At 44.9% G+C, this 24,735-nt stretch overlaps 1 protein-coding gene across 1 annotated transcript in view; it reads right to left on the bottom strand.

The window, feature by feature from the left end:
- Positions 1 to 21,843: 21,843 nt before the first annotated feature.
- Positions 21,844 to 24,735, bottom strand: part of DAP (death associated protein) — a 90,572-nt gene continuing 87,680 nt past the window's right edge. The window contains exon 4 of the mRNA XM_073332338.2: positions 21,844 to 23,548. Coding sequence (XP_073188439.1) covers positions 23,429 to 23,548 — 120 coding nt within the window. The 3' untranslated portion in view covers positions 21,844 to 23,428. The remainder of the gene's footprint in view (positions 23,549 to 24,735) is intronic.

Raw genomic sequence — 24,735 nt, 5'->3', positions numbered from 1 at the left:
CTTCTTGCAACTGCTCAAACAGACCAGAGTTCCTAAAGATGTGAGCATCATGCACCTTTCCCAGCCATCCCAAGTTGATGTTGGTGAAACGTCCCTTGTGATGCACCAGTGCTTTCAGCACCATTGAAAAGTACCCCTTGTGGTTTATATACTGGTTGGCAAGCTGGTCCGGTTCCAAGATAGGGATATGCATTCCATCTATCGCCCCCATCACAATTAGGGAACCCCATTGCAGCAAAGCCATCCGCTATGACCTGCACATTTCCCAGAGTCACTACACTTGATAGCAGAACGTCAGTGATTGCATTGGCTACTTGGATCACAGCAGTCCCCACAGTAGACTTGCCCACTCCAAATTGATTCCTGACTGATTGGTAGCAGTCAGGCGTTGCAAGCTTCCACAGGGCTATCGCCACTTGCTTCTCAACTGTCAGGGCAGCTCTCATCTTGGTATTCCTGTGCTTCAGGGCGGGGGAAAGCAACTCACAAAGTTCAAGGAAAGTGGCCTTACGCATGCGAAAGTTTTGCAGCCACTGTGAATCATCCCATACCTGCAACATTGTGTGGTCCCACCAGTCTGTGCTTGTTTGCCGGGCCTAGAATCGGCGTTCCACTGTATCAACCAGCCCCACTGCAGCCACAATGTCCCAATTGCCACAGCCTGTGCTTTCAGGAACGTCTGTGTCCGTGTCCTCATCACAATTGTCCTCGTGCTGGCGTCTCTTAGCCTGGTTCTGCACATATTTCAGGATAATGCACGAGGTGTTTACAATGCTCACAACAGCAGCGGTGAGCTGAGCGGGCTCCATGCTTACATGAGTAACACAGGAAAAAAGGTGCGAAACGATTAACTGCTGTTGCTTCCATGGACGGAGGGAGGGGTGACTTAGGACATGTACCCAAAACCACCCTCGACAATGTTTTTGTCGAGGCATTGGGAGCTTAACCCAGAATTCCAATGGGCAATGGAGACTGGGGAACTGTGGGATAGCTACCCACAGTGCACCGCTCCATAAGCCGATGCTAGCCATGGTATGCTAGCCATTGAGGACCCACTCCGCTGACTTAATGTGCTTAGTGGGGACATACGCAATCAACTGTATAAAATCGATTTCTAAAAATCGACTTCTATAAAATCGACCTAATTTCGTAGTGTAGACATACCCTGTCCTACCATGAGTGCAGGGGACTGAACTAGATGACCTCTCGAGGTCTCTTCCAGTCCTACACTTCTATGATTCTATTAGGTGAGGAGCCTAAACAGCATGCCAAGGTGTGTTCAAATATCTCAAAGCCTTGTCTACACAAAAAAGTTTATTGGTTTAACTAAAGATGTTATTTTAAACCAATGTAGATAAACAGGCACAAAAACCTATGTGGACACTCTTATTTTGGTTTAAACAAGGCTTATTTTGATTTAATTTACATCAGTTAGGAATCAGTTTAAGCTAAACCAAAGTAAGATATTCAAATTGAAATAAGAGCCTCTATCCACGGGTCTGCACTGGTTTTTATTAAATCAGTTTTAAAACTGAGTCTTCAAGACTCTACATTTATTAAGGTTCTAGTTTTAGTTCTGTGATGATCACATTTTTCCTATATTGTTTTCTGGTTTCATTTCCCAACAGTATAATAATGTGTTTGGATTTTTTTTTATTGTAAATCACATTATTTTCAGATCTATATAGTGAGTGTCTCCTGCTCTTCCCTCCCGCACCCCAAGTCAGCTGGTACCTTAGGGCCCAGTTTTGGCCCCCTTACTCACCTTGAGTACTCTGAGTATGCCCACACAGTCTAATTCTCACTGTCCTGCCTTGGCAGTGCTGAGGGCTCCAACTCCTTTAACAATCTGCTGATATGTTACAATTTTGTATTGGCATTTGGGTTTTTGGAAGTTCAAACTTCTGCTTGCAATGATGAGTTAATTCAGAAGAACACAAGATATTTTCTAGAGACTGCTGTCTTTCTGGCTTGTGAAGACACTGCCATAATCTTTACTTTAGGGCTGTCTTTTGAAGATCATAGCCCCAGCTCAGGAACAAAGGGAGGCTGACAACAGTATTGTCAGAGCCAGATGATGAAATATTAATCTATGCTTTGTGACATCCAAGCTGGATTATAGTAATTCCCTCTTTGCAGGTCTCTCACAGGCCTCTCTTTACAAAATGCAACGTGTACAGAATTCAGCTGGCAGGATTTTAACATGTACTGGAGACAATGAGCAAGTTTGCCAGCCACTAAGCTTGTAGCCTGGTCAGAAAGACCTATATTAGTTCTGTATGTACCTATACCCTTTTTTGTTGTCACATGCAATGTATGGCCATGATGATAGCTGCTAAAAATGGCTACAAAAATATCTTAATTGATGGATGCCTCTTACTGCCCTTCCCTGCACAGGAAACCAAAAAAGTCCCCTTCCTCTGATAAGCTATTCCTATCCCTAAACAGAACAACACTGCACATCTATCCCCAACTCCTGTGCACCACCATGTCTCCTAAAACCACCACCTCTTCATCCTCCTATAGAACTACTGAACCCTGATATCTCCTCTTATTGAGGATGGTCCAAAGTCCATTAAAGTCAGTGGGAGTCTGTTAATTTCAATGTGCTTTGGATTCAGTTCATAAACATTCAAACAATAGTGTATTTTTGGTAACATTTTGACCTTATGCTTTGGATTAATTTTGCTTATCCTTTCTCTTGCCCTTCTCATTCCCTCTCCTTCCACCAAACACCTTTGCCCTCCTCTTCTGCTATATCTGTGATGAGTCTTCCCCGCTCCATTGTCTCCCAGTGGGTTTTTCCCTCACTCACGCTCAAATTTTTTCAGTGGAAAAAAATGGGGGAAAACTGAGCAAAGGGGAACAATCCTTACATTAAAAACCCCTTTTAAAAATCAAAATATTTTTTCATAAATGAAAAATTGTGAATGAAAATTCATTTGCTTTCAAAATGTTTTCCAACAAGAAAAAAAGAGTTAATCAACAATTTCGATCAGCTCTTGTGCCGATAACTTGAAAAGCGGCCTTTAGCGCTTAATTTTCAGAGAGGCTGAGCACCCACAGCTCACAGTGACTTCAGTGGAGGTTGTGGCTGCACAACATGTGGTGGTAAACAAACCTGATAAATCAAGAACTGGATAAGTAAACTTCAAATTCTGTGCCTTTGCCTCTCCTATTACAGACTTGTACTACAGCGGCACCTCAACTAAGGTAAGGGACCCCACTGTTTTTGGAGAGAGTCTTTCCTCTGAAGAGCCTACCATCTAAATAGATGAAAGTGGGGGAATGATCCCATTATTGTGGGGAACTTTCCTGACTTATACACCTCCCCGGTGGAATTGGCTAGCAAAAGGATCTGAGTCCTCGCTCCCATTCCCTTTACCCAGAGGCCTGCCTGACCTCAAGGGCTCCTCTTCCACTCTCCTGTCTGCTAGAGTCCTCGTAACCCAACAAGGCTGGGCCCAGGGCTCCTGGGGGGCTCAACCCCCAACCTTGCCAGGGGTCACTTAGGCCAGGAGCTAGGCGTCTCCACTCGAGGGTACTCTCTCCACTCTGGACGCTTCCCTGACCCACTAATCATTACATATAATTCAAGCAAATAAGATTTATTAAACAGCAATCAATTTAAAAATAAGGAAAAAACAGGAAAGGTTAAAGGAAAACACATCACCCCGCTCTGTGGCACGGAGACGTCACAACCAGCGGCTCTGGAATGTAAGGGCAGTTCAGTCTGTTCCTCACATGTGCCCAGGCCCTGGCTGTGCTGCAGGGATGCTGCGAGTTGCACACTTGCTCTGGCGGTGGCCACACACCCTCGGGCTCTAGGTGGCAGGACCCTTCTTCCCAGCATCGGCCCACCCCCCCTGCATCGGGATTATGATCCCCCTCCAAGTCCGACGGCCAGGCCCCCTGGCTGGAAGAGGTGGATTAAAGGTTTGTGGGGTCCTGGGCCAGAGCAAGTGGGGGCCCCTCTCTACCCCTTCCACCAGCAGTCCCCCCACACCGCTCCTGCCGAGGAGCGGGGTCGGGGCACAGGAGATTTCCCCACTCCCCGGCAGGAGTGCTGGGCGGGCAGGCGGATCAGGCAAGTCCCCGCGCCTCTACGCCACTCCCCGGCAGGAGCACCAGGTGGGCGGAGCAGGTCAGGGCACGGGGGTGCCCATTTTTCTAGGACCCGGCCAATTGGCCAGGACCTCTCGTCACAGCCTCTATTGGCCCAGTGGCTATTCCCTCACTGTTGGCGTCTCCTGCCGGGGCCCTCTGCCCAGGGCCCACCTCACTCTCCCCAGCTGCTCACCGCACCTGGCTCCGGACTGCTCCAGCTCCAGCACTCTGCCTCCGCGCTGCTGCTGCTGCTCTGCCTCCAGCACAGCCCCTGGGCGGCCCCTCGGCTCTGGCCAGCACAGCTCTGCTCCCCAGCTCAGCTCAGGCGCCTGCTCGCTCCTTAGCTCGCCAGGACCCCGGCCTCCTGACTCTTATTGGCCTGCCTGCCCTGTCAATCAGGCTGACCTGGAGCAGTGGCCTCTCCCCATTGCCCCTTGGGACTGTCAGTGTCAGGGTCCTGATTTCCCATCGACCCTTCCCCTTTCTTTTGGTACTGGGAGCTAGCAACTAAAACACCCCCACTGAGCGTTAGTAAGGGGGCAACACAGACACGAGAGGCAAAGTGGCGGAAGGTCTGTAACATACCAGCAGAGTGAACAATGGGAGGGTTCACATGTGCCCATTCGTTCTACTTGTGGGTTTTGGCGAGTGGTGTTTAGGGCGGTATTAGCCAAGTGGAAAGACAAAAGAAAGGAGTGGGGAGATGGAAGGGAGAGGAGGGGAGAGAAGCAGGAAGGGCAGCCGGAGTGAGGTTGAAGTGAAGAGACAGAGGGAGAAGTGGGCACAAACAGCCAATCAGCACAGGGGAGAGAATGTCGAGAGTAAACCCTGGGAAAAGACGGATTGGTGACATCATCAGTAAACCAGTGGCTCAAAGGTGCCTGCCGCAGAAACTCCTTTGTTTGCTGCCAATGCCTTGCCTCCGTGGATGGGCCTCTGTGGCTAAGTGCATAGGGTCTGGTTTTCCTTGAGGGGAGATCTACCCTGCACCCTTCTAGGTCTAAGAGATGTTGGAGCAGAGCATCCCACCTGGACTTCTCTACCCCTGCAAGATACTGCTCCTGCCAATTTGAATCACTGGAGATTTTTCTTCTCCAGCCCACGTGGCTGAAGGGAGTGGTGGGAGTCACAGGGGTCCTCGTACACTTTGTACCTCCCTTTCCCCACCTGTGTAGAATGGGATAGTTATACCATACAGCGGCGGTGGGCAAACTTTTTGGCCCAAGGGCCACATCAGGGTTCCGAAACTGTATGGAGGGCTGGGTAGGGAAGGCTGTGCCTCCCCAAACAGCTTGGCCCCTGCCCCCTAACTATCCTCTCCCACTACCTGCCCCCGACTGCCCCCCTCAGAAGCCCCCACCCATCCAACCCCCCTGCTCCCTGTCCCCTGACTGCCCCCGCCACCTATCCACACCCCTGCTCCCTGACAGGCCCCCCGGGACTCCCATGCCTATCCAACTGCCCCTGTTCCCCATCCCCTGATTGCCCCCCACCCACAGAACCTCTGCCCCATCCAACCACCCCCTGCTCCCCGTTCCCCCCCAGACCCGCTGACCCTTATCCAACCCCCCCGCTCCCTGCCCCCTTACCATGCTGCTCCGAACAGCATGTCTGGCAGCCGCTCTGCCTGGCTGAAGCCAGCCATGCCACTGCGTTGCCCGGCAGGAGCTCACCGCCCAGAATGGTAGCAGCACGGCAAGCTGAGGCTGCGGGGGAGGGGGAACAGCAGGGGAGGGGCTGGGGGGCTAGCCTTCCCGGCCAGGAGCTCCAGGGCTGGGCATGACAGTCCTGCGGGCCAGAGTTCGCCCACCTCTGCCATACAGCATGGATTTGCTAACTTAGGGCTTAACTGATTTTTCTCAAGTGCATTGAGATCAAAATATTAATTATTATTTAGAGCTACATGTTTGTAATTGTACATGCTTGTAAAGTTAACCTAGTTGTAAAGGTATTCAATTTCTCAGATTTTATAGCATTTTCCACCAGGTACATATCCTGTGACACCCACCCCGTATGTGAAAGAGGGATAACATTATTCACTTACCCACCTCAGAGGAAAGTGCAATGTTTGCACAATTCTTTTGCTCTGCACAGAATGGGTTGGCTCAGGCGGTTTGTACACCACCCATAGTAAAGCGCAGCACTCCTCTGAGAGAGAGAGGATCACAGAGCTTGAGGGTTATGATGGTGGGTGGCTCTCCTATACGTCATGGCTGTATAGAGGACAGCAACGGTCTGTTTCCCCATCTATAAAATGGAAATATTTGCTTATCTCAAAGGGGCACTATAAAGATTAGTTAAGTTCTGTAAAACTGTTGGAGATGAAAACTGTTTAATAATCATTTACTTCATTTGAAGGTGGTTGTAACAACATACTGTAGCATCTGGACTGGTTGATTTTGTTTTATTGCCTACAGTCCAAGTTGTGTGAGATGTCATCCTTAAAAAACACAGAAGCCTTAAATCAGCATTTCTTTTGCACAACATACACCAAATACTCTTGCATAAATACAGGGCTAAAAATTGTAAGTCTATGTTTTGCATAATACCTAGTACCTTCCAGAGAAGGCAAAATTATGGAACATTTCATTATGCTTCTTAGGAGACTGGATGAATAGTCCAGAAGGGAGAAGTCCTGAAGACAGAATGGCAACTAACTAACCAACTGGAAGGGGAGGGGAAAGGAGGCAGCCAGTCACCGACAGCAGCAGGGAAGTCGGGCCAGCAAAGGAGGATTCTAACTCTAGGATAATCTCCCAGTCGAGTATTTTTGCAAATCATATTAATTACATGACCATAAACGATGAATCTTCTTACATAATTAAGGGTCTGATCGAGCCCAAAATATGATCTGTGGCTGTTGGCTCATGAAAGACTGGTAATACGCTAAACTCTCTATTTTCTCGCCTAGCAGTCTCATATTGCCACCGCATTCACCAGCCCCCCCACCCTACTCCTTCAAGGGATAGAATCCCACGTACCAATGCTAGTCAGGCTTTTAAATAAGCAGGTTATGGTATGGTGCACGGGATATGCTTTGACTCATGTCTTAAAACGAGCAGAGCTTTCACTGCTCTCAGTTAGGCAAGATTTGTACAGCCATTGCCATGGCTCTCAGTTCCGTTCGGTTTGTTAATTATTACTGGATGCATCAACGTGGCTACGGCAGATTTTTGGTGGCATTGTGAAAACCTTTTAAGAAGAATTGAGAATCCCCAGGGTGCATGTGCCCGGCTGCAGCGGCACCTGTAACCAAGGCCCCAGGGACTCCACCACAAGGTGAGCCCAAATTCTCCAGCAACACCCTAGAATTCCAGGGCAGCCAGGTGGAAGTGCTGCAACAATTTCACATCTGTTTTTTTTTTAATTGAGGTTTTTACTGAATTAAATATAAATTATACAATCAGCACAGTAGCCCCAGGCTATTTTAATATGAATTTTAATTTGTTTGACATTGTTCCCAGTTTCTATTTTCATGGTGCTGCTGGTTGTCATCTTAGGTTTCAAAGTCAACCGTCTGCTGAAATTCATGCAACGGTGCCCATCTCTCAGAGGGATTACTTTAGGCTTTCGGCAGGCTCATGTAGCACTGTATTGGTTACACTCTTTTCAAGATAGCCGAGATCCTGTAGCACAATTCTGCAGCAAGAGGTGAATTTTGCAGCTAAATCCATAACGGTGGAACCCTGGATGCTGCCTGTAACTTTACTAGGGTTTCCAAGAAGAACCCTGCTATGGCTCTGCACGAGATTCTGAACACAGCGTGCTCCTTTACCAAACTGAAAACTCCATTTTGAAGGTGCAGGCTTTTGCCTTCCGTCTTGTCTGTTCTCCTCTGTGTTGAGCTGAAATTTGAAAGGCTGGTGGCAAAAGAATTACAACGAAGAGTCAGTGATGTTACATGCTCTCCCGTTGAAACAGAACCACCATAAATAACAAGCTGGCTTCTAATCAAGAGAACAGGTTTGTCAGAGAAGAGGTTGCATTGTCAAGGAAATCACCTGGTAGGGGTCTGGGATCACATGGGGAAGCAGAACATGGAGTCACCTGACAGAGGAGACCAGAGGGTTATAAAAGGAGAGGCGCTGAGGTGTTTGGGGTTATTGGCTATTTGTCTCCAACTCAAGGTGAGAGAGAGAGAAAGGTCACCCGCCATGTAGGAGAAGCCTGTATGAGGAAGGGGACCCTGTCCACCTACCTGAACATAGGTGGTCCCTCAAGCATTGATAAGGGGGGAGGGATAGCTCAGTGGTTTGAGCCTTGGCCTGCTAAATCCAGGGTTATGAGTTCAATCCTTGAGGGGGCCATTTAGGGATCTGGGGCAAAAATTGGGGATTGGTCCTGCTTTGAGCAGGGGGTTGGACTAGATGACCTCCTGAGGTCCCTTCCAACCTGATATTTTATGATTCTAAGGGAAGGGTGAGCTAGCGAGGAGCATTGTGTTGAGGACGTTTGTTGTGTTCTATATTATCTGCACTCACTTGTGCTTTATCTGTTAAGTATAAAAGAGCAATAGTGTCACTCTCTGGGAAGTGTGTTGCTGTCTTTATGTGGTATCCGCTTCACAACTGACATGCCTCCTGAGAGAGCTGAACAGTAATGAGAAGATGTTCAGCTTTGGGGGAGGCTGTTTTTTTGAGCATGAGGAGTCTGAAGGGTCAGCGCTCCATTAGAAGGCTCTTAGGAAGGGGTGTGTAGCGAGGCAATGTGCAGCGCCTCCTGCTGGTCGTCCTGGGAATTAGCTCTTCCAGCCTGGAGTACCCTCTACAGGCTGGTGTCTCGCCTGCCGCCGGCCACTATGTCCCTCCCAGACCCGGTGCCCCTTTACCTTGGGGTGCTACCCCCGGCAGTGCCCCCACACTCTGGGTCTCCCCTCCCTGGGGAACCCCCAACCCTCTATCCCCTCCTTGCCTTAGTGGCCAGTCTACAGTCTGTAAACCACTCATCATCGGCAAGGGGGTTGGACCAGCTGCCTCTGCCTATTCCCAGGCTACGCCGCTGTAGCCCCAGTACTTTTCCTGGCCTTTAGCAAGGCCTGCAGCCTGGGGGTTTTCCAGGCTGGAGCTCCCCAGCTCCTCTGGCCGCCTCCTCTCCAGGTACCCTTTTCTCCCAGGCAGCCAGGTCCTTTTCCCCTCTCTCTCCCTCTCTAGAGAGAGAGTGTGTGTCTGAGCTCCTGGCTCACAGCCCTTTTATAGGGCCAGCTGTGGCCTGATTGGGGTGTGGCCCCAGCTGTGGCTGCCTTCCCCAATCAGCCTAGCCTTATCTCTCAGCCCCAGCCCTCTCCAAGGGCTGGCTTTAACCCTTTCCAAGCCGGAGCGGGGTGACCACTCCGCTACAGGGTGTCACACAAAGGGCCTGTGCCGAAGGACCAAAAGATTGGATTAGCAGCTACACTCCAGTCAGGCTCCAGGAAGCTTAAAATATCTGGGGAGCCAGAGGCTTGGACTCCCCTCCCAGCCATCTGGTGAGTAGATGGCAGGGGACCCCAAGTAGATCTGTGACACACCATTTGCACAAGCAAAATTTATCCAATCATTTACAATAATCACATTCACTTAAAGACCTGTTGTTTCCTTCCTCTTATTAAAGCCACCAGACAACCCCTTGCTAAATGGACTGACAACCCAGGTCTCCTAACTCTTGCGTCCATGCTCTACTCACCAGGTCAGGGTGGCCACTGGAAACACTGGAAACCTCTTGGATGGATATAGCAATCCCAGCTTTCTGGGTCAGCGGGATCCTTGGAGAAAGCAGTAGCCATGTTGGCAAATCTCTTCAGGAAAGGTGATGCAGGAGGAGGAGAAGGTCCCCCCTAGCTGAACTTACTGAAGGGTTTAAAGTTCAGGTCAGTTGGAGTGACAAATGACGGCTCAGGTTGATGCTGGGTTTAATACAACCAGTTTCCCTGTTGCACTGCTTTTTAATGCTCTCTCAAATGCTCCTGTGCTCCTGCTGCAACTGAGGGATGTATTAGTTGCTTGTTCCTTTAAAACAGAAATACGTACGGACTGAGGAGAAGGGAAGTCATTGGGCTGGGAACATGAAGAAAGGAGAGATGGTTGGCTGACCAGCAAAACGAAAGGAAGAAAAAGTTCCCAACTGCTTGCCAAGTTTAGTACTGGCTACTCCCTTCAAATGCAGCTTGTCAAGGTTCCTTCCCCACTCTGAATGCTAGGGTACAGATGTGGGGACCTGCATGAAAAACCTCCTAAGCTTCTCTTTACCAGCTTAGGTCAAAACTTCCCCAAGGTACAAAATATTCCACCCTTTGTCCTTGGATTGGCCGCTACCACCACCAAACAAATACTGGTTACTGGGGAAGAGCTGTTTGGACACGTCTTTCCCCTCAAAATACTTCCCAAAACCTTCCACCCCACTTTCTGGACAAGGTTTGGTAAAAAGCCTCACCAGTTTGCCTAGGTGACTACAGACCCAGACCCTTGGATCTTAAGAACAATGAACAATCCTCCCAACATTTGCACCCCCCCTTTTCAGGGAAATGTTGGATAAAAAGCCTCACCAATTTGCATAGGTGACCACAGACCCAAACCCTTGGATCTGAGAACAATGAAAAAGCATTCAGTTTTCTTACAAGACGACTTTTAATAGAAATAGAAGTAAATAGAAATAAAGAAATCCCCCCTGTAAAATCAGGATGGTAGATACCTTACAGGGTAATTAGATTCAAAACATAGAGAACCCCTCTAGGCAAAACCTTAAGTTACAAAAAAGATACACAGACAGAAATAGTTATTCTATTCAGCACAATTCTTTTCTCAGCCATTTAAAGAAATCATAATCTAACACATACCTAGCTAGATTACTTACTAAAAGTTCTAAGACTCCATTCCTGGTCTATCTCCGGCAGAAACCAGCATATAGACAGACACACAGACCCCTCTGTTTCTCCCCCTCCTCCCAGCTTTTGAAAGTATCTTGTCTTCTCATTGGTCATTTTGGTCAGGTGCCAGCGAGGTTACCTTTAGCTTCTTAACCCTTTACAGGTGAGAGGAGCTTTCCCCTGGCCAGGAGGGGTTTCAAAGGGGTTTACCCTTCCCTTTATATTTATGACACAGCTATTCATCGAAAAGTGACTCCATGAAAAATGACAATTTGGGGCTCCATATTTACTGGCTCCCATACACTCTGACACATTTAAAGTGCTTCCTCTCTTTTCCCCTTCCTCTCCCACTAGCCTTGCAAGCCTGACCAGTCAGAATGGGAAGTTGGTGTCTTTCCTTCGTGCACCTCATATCTACCAACAAAGGTTGTGAGGCCAAATGAGGGTCTCATTCACATCTACATTTATTACATTGCCTTGAAATTACACTCTGCACTGACATCAGTGAAAGCCTTCACTGAAAGACTTCAGTGGGTCTGCACAGGTGTAAATGATTGGGCTTAATAAGCAATTCTGTTAACGATGCACAATAAGGAAGAACCCAGCTCTGCTCTCACCCCACTTTCCTGGCTCTGCAAAGCTAATGGGAGGCAAAACCAGTTTTCTGTCACTAAAGTCAGCAGATATGATTGACTACACACAGAGACTGATACCTCTCTGCAAAGTGACTGCAAAATGCTACCAAACCTTAATTCTCCACTCACACCAGTGGTAGTGCATAGATACAGGCCTACAAAAGGTGCAAGGCAATGGTTCAATGAACAAGGTGCCATCTTCATATACTCACTTTTCTGGGTAGAACTTTATTTTATTAGTATTTATTTGTATTACAGTAGCATCTATGAGCCCTCATAGAATATCAGGGTTGGAAGGGACCTCAAGAGGTCATCTAGTCCAACCCCCTGCTCAAAGCAGGGCCAATCCCCAACTAAACCATCCCAGCCAGGGCTTTGTCATGGACCAGGCCCCCATCGTGTTAGGCAATGTACAAACACAGAACAAAAAGGCAGTCCAACCCCAGGGGCTTAAAAGCTAAGTATGAAACACGAGAGAACAGATGGATCCAGACAGGGGCATACAAGGAAACAATGCAACAGTATTGGTCAGCATGAAAGGCAGTGGCCTCAGCACACTAGCAGCCTAACCACTATCAAGTTTTATGTAGGCATTAAAGCAGAGTTTTGAGGAGGGAAAATAACTTCTGGGGGAAGGTGGTCTCTATTGCTTGTGTCAAGGTTCCTTCCCCACTCTGAATTCTAGGGTACAGATGTGGGGACCTGCATGAAAACCCCCTAAGCTTATTTTTACCAGCTTAGGTTAAAACATCCCCAAGGTACAAAGTATTTTCCTTTTTCTCTTGGACTTTATTGCTGCCACCACCAAGTGTCTAACAGATATATAACCGGGAAAGAAACCGCTTGGAAATGTCTTTCCCCCCAAAATCCTCCCCAAACCCTACACCCCCTTTCCTGGGGAAGGCTTGATAAAAATCCTCACCAATTTGCATAGGTGAACACAGACCCAAACCCTTGGATCTTAAGAACAATGAAAAAGCAATCAGGTTCTTAAAAGAAGAATTTTAATAGAAGAAAAAGTAAAAGAATCACCTCTGTAAAATCAGGATGGTAAATACCTTACAGGGGAATTAGATTCAAAACATAGAGAATCCCTCTAGGCAAAACCTTAAGTTACAAAAAGACACAAAAACAGAAATCTACATTCCATTCAGCACAGCTTATTTTCTCCGCCATTTAAACAAAACAGAATGTAACACATATCTAGCTAGATTACTTACTAAGTTCTAGGACTCCATTCCTGTTCTGTTCCCGGAAAAAGCATCACACAGACAGAGAGAGCCTTTGTTTCTCTCCCCTCCAGCTTTGAAAATATCTTGTCTCCTCATTGGTCATTTTGGTCAGGTGCCAGCAAGATTATCCTAGCTTCTTAACCCTTTACAGGTGAAAGGGTTTTTCCTCTGGCCAGGAGGGATTTTAAAGGTGTTTACCCTTCCCTTTGTATTTATGACAGCTTGCTTGTAAAGGACTGTGTCTTAATCTTTTCATTCCGTGTCCTCTTCTCTTTCAAAAAGTTAGTCAAAGGACTTTTGGATTTTCAGTGCTGTAAAGAATGCTGCATTAAGAACAATGTCTTCTTTTAAACTAACAGTTGAATAGTATCTCTGTGCAAAGCAGACATTCTGCCAAGTGCTTTGCTGTCTTTTTGGTAACAAGAACAATAGTATATAAACTTAGACTCCTTTTAGTAACCATTGCAGAACAGTAACAGTGTCGTTACTTCTGTAAATTAATGCAGGATCCATAGAAGTGTGTGTGTCATCATGGTGGAAATGTTCTAGCTGATGAATACTGTATATGCCTTTTTATTAATCTTTGCAAAAACAGAGCATTTTCTCCCATTTAGAAGAATTTATTACTGGTAATGAATACTGAGTCATATAGTGTGTGCATGTGTAATGCTGACAGACTCTGGTTATCGGTGGGTGGGATTGAACCTGGGACCTCTGAAGCTTCGTGCATGAGCTAGAAGCCATATGGCCCTTAGCTAAGGCTGTAGAGCAGACTCATTTAACTCTAAGTGGTCTTGGTGCCACTAGATGGGAGAGAACACCACACCCCCCAGGTGTGTGGGTTACATACTTCCCCTAGCTGAGGAAGTGCATCCTGAGCTTCAGAGACTTCCCCGTTGAAATCCCGGACAGGCCCCTTCTTGTAATGCTGACAGACTCTGGTTGTCAGCAGGCAGATCGAACCTGGGACCTATGGAGCTAAATGCATAAGCCTCTCCTGCATGTGGCCACGTGGCCCTTAGCTAAGGCTGTAGGACAGACTCATTCATCTCGAAGTGGTCTTGGTGCCACAAGCTGGGACAGAGCACCACACCGACGAGGTGTGTGGGTTGCATATGCATGGGTATGTCCGCTTCATAGTAGTGACCGCTCCTGCTTGCCAACAAACCACCTTACACAATAGCAGTTGGTGGAGCTTTCCAATAAAAAGTAAAAACAGTTACTGCCACCATTTTAAGTCCCCAGTCTAGCAAGGAGAGGTTCATAGGTGAACCCCCTGTGCCTCTATTGAGCCCCCATGAACTCCAGCTCCCTTCCCTTGCAGTCAGTGGGGCTGTGCAGGTGCAGGAGTCTGCCTGAATGTCTCCTTGTAGGATCAGGGCCAAAGTGTATACATTTTCCAGGGCTGAAGGCCTGATCCCTCTTACAATGCCAAGCAGCACGACTTAAAGGCAGTCAAGTTTGACTCAATTCCTTCCTGTCCCAGTTTGTTTATTATTACTGCATGTACAGAGATTAATATGAGTGATGGGAAATAAATCAATACACTGAAGTAGAAAAGCAAAACTTAACTTGGCTGGAAACAAGAGAAATTACTGAGAAACAACCCTTAAGTACATACAGGATTAGCACACTAAACTGATATTGGATTGTAAATGAGACCCGACCCCCAGTCGCTGTCTTGAGAAATGGAGAAGCTACCCACTCACCTCAGTGTGCAGAACAACTGAGCCTTCCAGGCCTGATGTATTGCTGATCCTGCTCCTGTGTAGTTTACACCAGAGCAAGGTGAATGTAACAATGGTATCAGATCAGAATACAGTAGTAGCAACATATCAGGCGCCCTTTTGCTACGTTGCTCCTACGCAGCTCTGGCTGTTATGGGGAGTATTGACCATTCACAGGAGAGAACGTGGTCCCGGGGAAATGCTGCTCATAAGCGGCAGTTGCTCTTATAAAGTGTTGATGCAAACAAGTGTCTACTGTAATAGCATTTTTGAAGCAGCACTATAATGCTAGGGATTAGCGCTCAGCTGCAGTCCAGGAGCTGGCTCTTAATTCTCCTGTTTTATTATTTTTCAAGTTGATATCTTACAGTTGCTGTGGGTACGTTTCTGGAGATTACCACTTTAACTCAGATAACAGATCCCTCCCCCCTGCAACCAAAGTCTGTAATTACCTTTATACTACCCACGAGGAGGGCCACTGAATTCAACAGGATGCCGTGGATGTGCAGACTCTGTTGGCAGGATCTGGGCCATCTACAGTAGAGATGCTGTAAAATTTCCTTACACTAAAAGATTTGACGGCTGACATCTGGCAGGGAATCCAGGAAGACTTTGCTTAAGTTCTGTTGATATAGATTCCTGCACAAGAAGGCTGATGGAATGTTCTGCACTTTGTCGCCTGCCTCCACGGGATAAAATCACACCAGTTATAAAAAGATTGACCATCAAAAGCAGTTATTGATTCTGCATACAATAACATTCAGAAAAGTGTATATTAATGCACTAACATCTATTGAAGTAAATATACGAACTCAGGAGAGAGGATTATTCAAAACCATGATAAATAGTCAGATCACGGTCTATACTTCTCATCAATATTTAACTTAGAAACAATCGGCTAATGGTGAACCAGGAATTAGCATGCAACATGGAGCCCTTGTGCTATAAATATAGGTTTCCAATGTGTATATGCTAAGAGCTGCTTGGCACAGCAAAAGAAGAGGCTGTGTGTTTAACAAATGTCCTCATAATGAGCTCAATTGAAAAGCTTATTTAAGGTTTCTGTATTCATTCCAGACCCCTCCAGCTGTCACATTTGTCACATCAGCAGTAGGCTAATGTTTATCCTGTTCTGGTTGATAAATCAGACTATATGGAAAAAAAGTTCTCACTTGGGCTATTTGTTACAGTTTTTCATGAGAATAGGAACTGAGCATAGAATCAGCTTCTACTTAAACTATTTTTTTAAAACAAACCGCTCAGATTTAAATATTCAACACTGAGAAACTATAATGTAAAGGACATTAAAGGTGTTCATTTCATAAATGTATTCACTGAAGTCTGAGCCCACATTGCTCCATCTCCATGAGATGAATAAAATATCAGATCTCAGATTCTAAAACTGACTACTCTTTTTCTCAGTGTGTGGCTGGATTAGAATATCAGATATAATCTGAGGGCTCAGTTTTAGTTGAATTATGTCTTGATTCCACAACCTATAAAATATATATGCCCGGTTCTGCCTATTGTAGCACACATGACCAACATATGCTTTCCTGGGCTGAGCCCTGTAGATAACTGGAAGCCTGTAAAATTTTAAACCTTACATGTAAACATTTCTCCCCTCTCCTTGCCCTGGAAGAAAATTCACAGTCATGCACACTTACAAATCACTGAATTATGAATGGAGCCCAAATCCTGCCGGATGCTGCTGAATGCCCTCACCTCCCATTCAAGTCAATGGGAGTTTAGGGCTCTGGGACTGTACAGAACTGTAGCTGGCCATTTTGTCTGCAATATAATTTTCTAACGAAAGTCACTTTTACTGAGCACCATCAAGTTCAACTGGTGCAGATTCACTTACCCTTTTTTTTTAAGAGAGTCCCTCCACTATCCCAGAAACTGCAGCCAATGGGAGCTGCAGGGGCAGCATCTGTGAACAGGGCAACATGCAAAGCCACCTGGATGTGCCTCCACATAGGAGCTGGAGGGGGGACATGCTGCTACTTCTGGGAGCTGCTTGAGGTAAGTGCCATCCAGAACCTGGACCCCTGGACCCCATCCTCGACCCATGCACCTGCCCCATCCCTGATCGCCCTCCGAACCCCTCCATCCCAGCCCAGAGCAACCTCCTGCACCCCCAACACCTCACCCCCAGCCGGAGCCCTCACCTTTCTGCCCCTCCCCCTGCACACCAATCCCCTGACCCAGCCCAGAGCCCCTCTCCTGCACCCTGAACTCCTCATTTTTGGCCCCACCTCAGAGCCCTCACCCCCTGCTGCACCCCAACCCCCAATTCTGTGAGCATTCATGGCCCGCCATACAATTTCCATACCCAGATGTGGCCCTCCGGCCAAAAAGTTTGCCCACCCCTGGACTAGGGCCTACTCCCATTCCCTTCCTTCCACTAGCTCTAGGGCAGTTGCACCTGATGCATCCTCCATCTCCAGGGGTCTATTGGGGGCAGAGGTTGAAAGCCTACCACTTTCACTGGCTCTAGATTCTCCCAGCACTTTGCCCTTGTGATGCCACTTGCATTCTACTCAGTTAAGCACTGAGACTACCTCAGCAATAACTTGCTTTTCCTGGCCTGCCTGCTTTGTGTCAGCAATGGAAATAGGCAAGGGTTAAAACAGATTTTTTTAAAAAGGCGTGAGGTTTAATTGTACAAAATGGAGGCAAGCGCTAAGCATCATTAGAGAGCAAGAGTTATAAATCATTTTAAAATTACAGAAAAACCTAAGGTTAAATACGGGCTTGTCTACATTGGCACTTTACAGCGCTGCAACTTTCTCGCTCAGGGGTTTGAAAAAACACTCCCCAACGCCGAGCGCTGCACGTTTCAGCGCTGTAACGTGGCAGTGTAGACAAGCCCTAAATGTCCTTTAAGAGGTAAAGGCTAAAATATTTTTCTTTAAAATAATTAAGCAGGGCTTAACCATAAATTTAATGAAGATGGAGCTAACTCATCTGTCTTTCGGCCTGATCCTGCAAAAGCCTGCACATGTGAGTGTGAGTAGTACATTGAGCTGCAATGGAAAGGCAGAGGATTCTATGCCAGTGGATCCTAAGGCTGTATATCCTCACCATGTAGATCACCTCCTTGAAAGATTCTGTTCCCGTGTACCTCAACCCATCTTAGCATTGGAGGGGTTGGTTTTGCCATCCATGTAGTAACAGCCTCTTCACAATATAGCATTTTAAATCTAATCTATATCTTCTCCTGTCATGCTACAATAGGCTACTTATTTCAATTCCATTACAGTAATAATACCTAGCTTTTATATAGCACTTTTCATCACTAAACCTCAAAGTATTTCATAATTTTAAAATGTATTTAGCCTCATCACACCCCTGTGAGGTAGGGAAGTGCGATTCTCCCCATTTTACAGATGGGGAACTGAGGCAAGGAAAGGCTGAACTTTTATTTCCTGGACCTGAGACATTATCTTTCTAGCTCTAATTTCTATTATTCTTGTAATGGGCAAACCTCAGAAGGTATATATGGTTTGGTTAGCCAAGTACAGTCTCCCCGCAGTGGAGGAGGAACCTGGCTAGGATTCTCAAAAGAATAGATTGCCTTATGAGATTTCAAACATGGCCTGGGGTTCCTGTCACATTCAAAATACCGTGAGCCGCAAGTTATTCCAGCTTCTGAAGCTGCCACTAAGTGCAGAAAACACTTGAGTTTAACCTGAAATGAATAAATGGTTTTGAACTTCCAGAAACATTTGTTATAAGAAGATTGACTCCCATTGACACCATACATCGCTTGGTTTACTGAGAATGCCTTGGGATGAAGTTACTTTGCCTGCTTTTGTACACAGTCACCTGATTATCAGCCAGAAGCAAGGGTAAATACATTTTGCTACAGAATTTTTGCTCACATATACACACACAATAATGAGAGAACTACAAGGTAACACAGGTGTCCTCACTATCGTCAGTAGGCACTGTGGTATTATATTCATCATTCACTAACCGCAAACCAACTTTTAGAATCCTGAAAATCATAGATTACAAAAGCTTTTTTTTTTAATGCTGTGAGTGTAGAATACTACGGACTTCAGTTTGCTACAAATACCTCAAAGACAAGCTGGGCAGCAGGGATTGTATTACAGGGCTACTTACCAGATCACTTGCAAGCGTGTATCTTGTAATAGGCTTGGTGTCTGCATTTCAAACCTGGCCCTTAGCAAGTGTTGTGAGATCAGTACAGGTTGCATAAATGATCACATCTTAATACCTCTGCCACCTCCAAGCAGTAATAAATAGTCCGCTTAGAATGTTGTGCCCCTGTTCCTGCCTCAGCTCAGTAGCTTGCAGGAGAGGGAAAGGGACAAGTCTTAAATATAAATAAATAAATCCTCAGTTTTTTTCATTTTGTGGACCACTTTGTACAAAACATTCTTTTCTATCTCTTCTCCAAGCCTTCCAGTCCCAAAGCCTTTCCCAGGATATTATAGAAAGGTGAAGGAAAATACCATTCGCCAGATACTCTCTGTCAATTGATGTGGGCTGAGAGGAATCAGGAGAAACAAATTCCTGAGAGGCTTTCAGGGATGCAGAAAAAAGAAGCAACGTCTCCACTTCATGCTTTCTATCCCTTCCAAGCCCCTGGAGGCTTCTCCACCTTAACGCATTACAGCTAGGGCTCAGGAGCCTTCTCCCCTCAGGAGATGGCAGATATCCACAGGTAATGTTGTACTAAATAGCAATAACATGTGCCCCAGTATCACCCCGAGCCCCGCTTCCCTAGAGAATCTGTCATTTATGCAGCTATTGGAATGAATGGCCCGTGGGTATGTAGTCTCACATTACCAGGGAGCAGGGGGCCTAGAAAAAGAACTCAGAGCAGCTAACATTCCATGGAGTCCTCAGTCCATCCACACAACTACAGCCCCTTCCCACCCATATCTTCAGAGTAGGTAGCCCGCCTCCTGCATGATCCACAACTACAACCTGAGGGCAGGAATAGTTAAAAAGTCACACAGCGACCATGTGGAGTTACCAAGTTTTTCTGAGAGGGTATATATTATATGACCCCATCTAAGTACCAATGGTTTGAGGAAATTTTTTTTCATTAATGTAGATTCCTTGCACCCTCTCAATTACAGTAAAACCTGCACAAGACATCACCTGTAAATGAAAAAGGCAACCTCCAGTGCTAAAAGACCACCCCAAAGTATTCACAAACAGTGAAAATTTCACTCCATCTTTATTAGGCTTAATATCCCACCACTTCAGGTTTGTGAATTCTAGAATGGGGAAGCTGTCTGTTATGCATGTGGTTTGTCCCAATGAAGTTCATAGAACAAGTCATGTCTGTAAAGTTAAACACGTGTACATGTTTGCAGCATCAGAGCTTTAGACAGTAAACTCCTCAGAGCAGGGAATCCATCTTTAGGTGTACTGTGAAGCACCACGCACATTTATAGTGCTATGTAAGTAGTAATAATAATAAATTACTACTACCAGTAAGTCTCCAAAAATATTGTGATCTTAGTTTTTTTAAACTAGCTTGTTACAAAGGGTGCTACAAATCTATACATCGTGTTAAAGGAGTTTGAGAAGTTTACTACTATGCTGATTATAAAACCTTTTGCATTGAGAGAGAACAGAACTGAAACAAGTACTACATTAAAATGTTAAGTACCATTTCCTTTACCATATCAATTTAAGACAAACTGCTGTACCTAGTTTCCCCAGCTTCTACATCTGTTCTACACGAAGAACTTCTGGGGATCCCCGGATTTTCGGTTTCATAACTAGCATTAGCAACCAACAGTCTAGTAGACAGCAGCTAGTTTTATTTTAAATGATCCAGGAATACTTCACAGGATGAGAATCTATTTAAAACTTCCCGTATCTTGTGCCAAGCAACCTCAATAAATGTCACTAGTTCAAATGTTGAATCATTGCTTAACATTTTGAGTAAGAATCAAATAACAGTTCAGATGTATTGTACCTATGGAGAGGTACACAAATATATACCACAGGAGCCATTTTTATTGTTACATTACCATGCTGACAATTCTATTCCCGGAAACGTCAAACATTCATTTCAGGTTAACAGCTGAACATCTGGATACTTTATATCGCACTTAAAGGCTGTTAAAATGCAATTATTTAATTAAAATATATCCTGCAGCAGCAGCACCCAATCCATCCCCTGGCTCAGATTTTTTTATTTTGGACAAGGTGGTGCTATGTGTGCAAACATGGATATCCAACAGTTTCTATACTATGTCTATACAGAGCGAGTCCCTCTAAGCTTATATTAATTCTAAAATCGCTAAAACTATCTGAGAAATTTTCTGCTGCACACAGCTACAGCTGTCTAGACTATCTAATGGATGCTGCAAAGGTTGTCTATATATACTGTATTTATTCCACTGACAACCAGCAATAGGAGAACTATGTAACTATCCATGTGCCTAGCTTTTAACAATAAGTTTGATGGTCACTGTAATAAGTAACGAATCAGTGGAAGCATGCAGTGTCATCTCCTATTGCTAGACACAAGTAAATTCCAAAGCCAGTACCCACATACCACTAAATAACTGAGGAAGATGTACTGGTGCAGGACAGTGCCAACTGTTGACTGGACCATTAGCGTATCAGCAATGCTTTAGGGCTGAATCCTGCCAACAAGCAAGTATTATTAATATTAGCCATGTTTTACAATAGTGCCTAAAGGCAAACGAAGCATGAGGCCCCATTGCTGTAGCCACTGTACAAAAAGAGGAGTAGACAGTGACTGCCCCAAAACGCAAGTCAACTCACTCAGGTAAGTAATTCTATTGGCTTTAACAAAACCACAGTGGAAGGGATTACAAGACTGTGCCCTTAGACTGTGCCCTGTGCTGTGTGTTTCAGTATGGTTTTTTCAAATGCTGAATATGCACATTTTAATTTGAGCGGATGCTCCATCCTTAAGGCAAGTACAGTTCACAAGTCTCTTAAGCTGACAGTACGGTGAAGACAGCTGACAAGAAAATATCCCTGCATACATTTTTATTAAATTTGAATATTTTCCCAGAAGCCCAAGAAATTCACAATCTTATTTCATTTACTAAAGGATCGTATAGCCAGACTATACTTTTTGTTGGTCTGCAGATGTACATGAATGCATACAGGGTGAAGTTCATTTCTCTGTGTAGAGGATCCTCACCAAGTGACGCACAGCCCTTGTGCAGGGCCTCTGCACAGGGGTAAATCTTACTCACAGTGAACTAAATTATCCCATTTAGAAAATACCACTAGTTTTTCTATTTCAGTTTACAATAATCAGCCACTCAAAGAATAATCATGACTTTATTTAGCATGGTTTTAAAGAGTATTTTTAAAGCTCTCCTCTCACTACTTTTTCATGCTATTTGATTTTAACCCTAAATGCACCACCAAAGCCCTGAGCGGCCCAGAGCTCCCAGGGTTTGCCAGATGAGTGACTTCACTGTTGGTCCAAGTGGCCACATTCCCTGAAGTGAAGTTCTATAATCCTGCAGGGTACTAAAGCCTGTAGTGTATTTATATTCCTTTAAAAATTCAAGTACATATTACAAAATACAGGCTACGTGTTTTAAAAATTTTTTCATGGGTGTATAGAGATTAGATGTGGGAGGCAATTGATAGGGGTACTGATTTTGATAGAGCTAGTGATTTTAAACTGTGCAAGCATAAAAAGATTTATACACATGGCCAGACCTAACCTTGACTAATCAGATTATGTTAGTTAAAATGGTATATCTCATCTGTATCATCATCTGCTTGCCTATGGTAAAAGAATAGCAAAAACATCAGACATGGTATATAACAGACCATGCATGATGATGTTATCCACATTTACAGTTACAGATAGTCCATATTTTAGAACAGTAACCATATACTGTATTTAAGTTAAAGGAATTTACCCTTCTATTCTGGGCCCAATTCTGTGAGATGCTGAGTTCCATCAACTCTCTCAGTGGGAAGTAAGGGAGCTCACTTCTTCACAGTATTGGACTGCTTGCACCTCATTGATTTACTACACACCGTTATGCCTTATTACTCACTTTATTTAGAAAGGCTTCACAGGGTCCTGAAGTCTCACAAATTCAACAGCTGAGCTGAGGAATGACATTGCATAGAACAGGCTTCCCCCTATTTTGACATCTTCCTCCCACCTAAAGCTACAGCACTTCATATGTGCAACGTCTACATGGAAGAGGTGGTGTAAGTGGAACATGTGTCATGAAGGATCAACTAGATTCCTCTCCCCACACCTTATTTGAGCATGGTTTCTGGTCAATTCTTCTCTGCCATGGCTAAATTCAAAGGAGAGAATCTAAAGCATAAAAACTTTAGTAACATTCTTTTTTATATTCTAGATTACAAATATAGTCCAGATTGCAAGATTCTATAAAAATCAGACTCCCATGTATTACAAACCTCCCAAACAAATACAAAAAACATCCTCCCCACATCAAATAAACCAAACACAAAATCTTATATGATCCCCAACAGGTTTAACATTAAAGCTACCTCTGCTATTGGCTATGGCAATCCTGCATCTAAATCCATTCATCAGATTAATTATTTATGTTCAAGTTTGGTCTTGGCAATAACAGATATATTACAATGCTAAGCAAAAATGAACTGGAAAAACTGAGTAATGCTCTTGATCAGCAAACACACAACAGCGAAGCAGCATGTTTTCCATCTGGAGTAACAGAATCTAATGAAGTCTCCATTTTTATTAAACCATGGAGAATTCAGGCAAAAGCAACATATATCATTTTTAAAGGCCAGTTTTATTGATTTGGTAGCGTGAATCCTAAAAACTCTAATCTCTTCTTTCTACAATGTATTCACTGATGCAGTTTGGCTGGCTTTTTGACAGAGGGCTCACTTGCGAGGCTGGTGGATGTGCTGATTGACGTGTTGTGGATGAGGAAGCTTTTCCACAGAGGGATGAGGTTTTTGGTGAGCCACCTGAGCGGCAGCTGGAGGGAAGTCTTTATCACCCTGTTAAAGAACACACCAGTAAAAACACAAACATGGAAAAAACATGCCAACCAGTTCAAACTGATAGTATTTTTTTTTATTAAAGCATAAAGAGCATATGAAAAACATTGTGGGTCCCTCTAATTCCTTTCTTCCTTTGCACACACACTGCATGCACTCTATGTTGGCATATTTAACAGTGATTTTGTCAACTTAAAAAAAATCACACTTCTGTCTGAAAATTTTCACCTACTGTTGTTCCAAGGAGCACCTAAAATGACTGTATCTTACAGACTGGAGAGAGAACATTTTTCTGTTTTTGGTTTCTGCAGTGTCAGCACTTTGTGTAAAGTCAGGCTATTTCTACACTACAATCTACGTCGGGAAAATGTATGTCGCTCAGGGGTGTGAATAAAACGTCCCCTAAGCGACATACGTTACACTGACATAAGTGCTTATCTGTTGGCGGGAGAGTTTCTTCCGCTGACATAGCTACTTCCACTCATTGAGGTGATTTTACGTTGATGGGAGAGCTCTCTCACATTGGCACATGGCGTCTTCACGAGATGCGCTGCAGTGGCGCAGCTGTACGTGTAGACATGGCCTCAGTTTCACTGGTTCATTATGCTCAGTTTCCTTATTTGTGACAATTTTTTCACACAGCAGCAAGGGAGGGGAAAACATTTTAAAAACAGGAGAAAGGAGTTTGTTAAACCACACAAATAAACAGAATTCCACCAGGGGAGCTGCATACCCAAACTGCTTTTAACTCAAAAGTATAAACCTGGCTTAGATTTCAAGCTCAGAATGTCCCTTTTAAAGAAGCATTGGTCCCACCTGTGCCATCATCACCTAACACCTACTCTGCAAAACCAGGTCAATTGCAGTAGTATGTATTTGCTGTAAAATCAGCAAGGAATCAGGCAGCTGCTTATTTCTGTCTGTGAAGTCATCCCTGTCAACCCTTCAAAAAGCAATGGAGGACAATCATTAGCATCCAAAGGGGCAGGGACGAGAGAGGGAGTATCACCATATCCCTGTCTAAACGCTGGGGAAGAATCTAATTTTCTTATGTTTAGGCCAGAAACACTTTAACTTCTGCTTACTGGCAGACTGACAATGTTGTAAGAAGTGACTTTATACAAAACAGAAATCCTATGTCTGCTTTACTTTCTTTCCCTCCATTTTACCCTAATGTCCCCTCTATA

This window comes from Lepidochelys kempii, chromosome 2, assembly GCF_965140285.1.
Source record: "Lepidochelys kempii isolate rLepKem1 chromosome 2, rLepKem1.hap1, whole genome shotgun sequence".
Lineage (NCBI taxonomy): Eukaryota > Metazoa > Chordata > Testudines > Cheloniidae > Lepidochelys > Lepidochelys kempii.
This window is presented reverse-complemented; position numbering and strand designations above follow the sequence as displayed.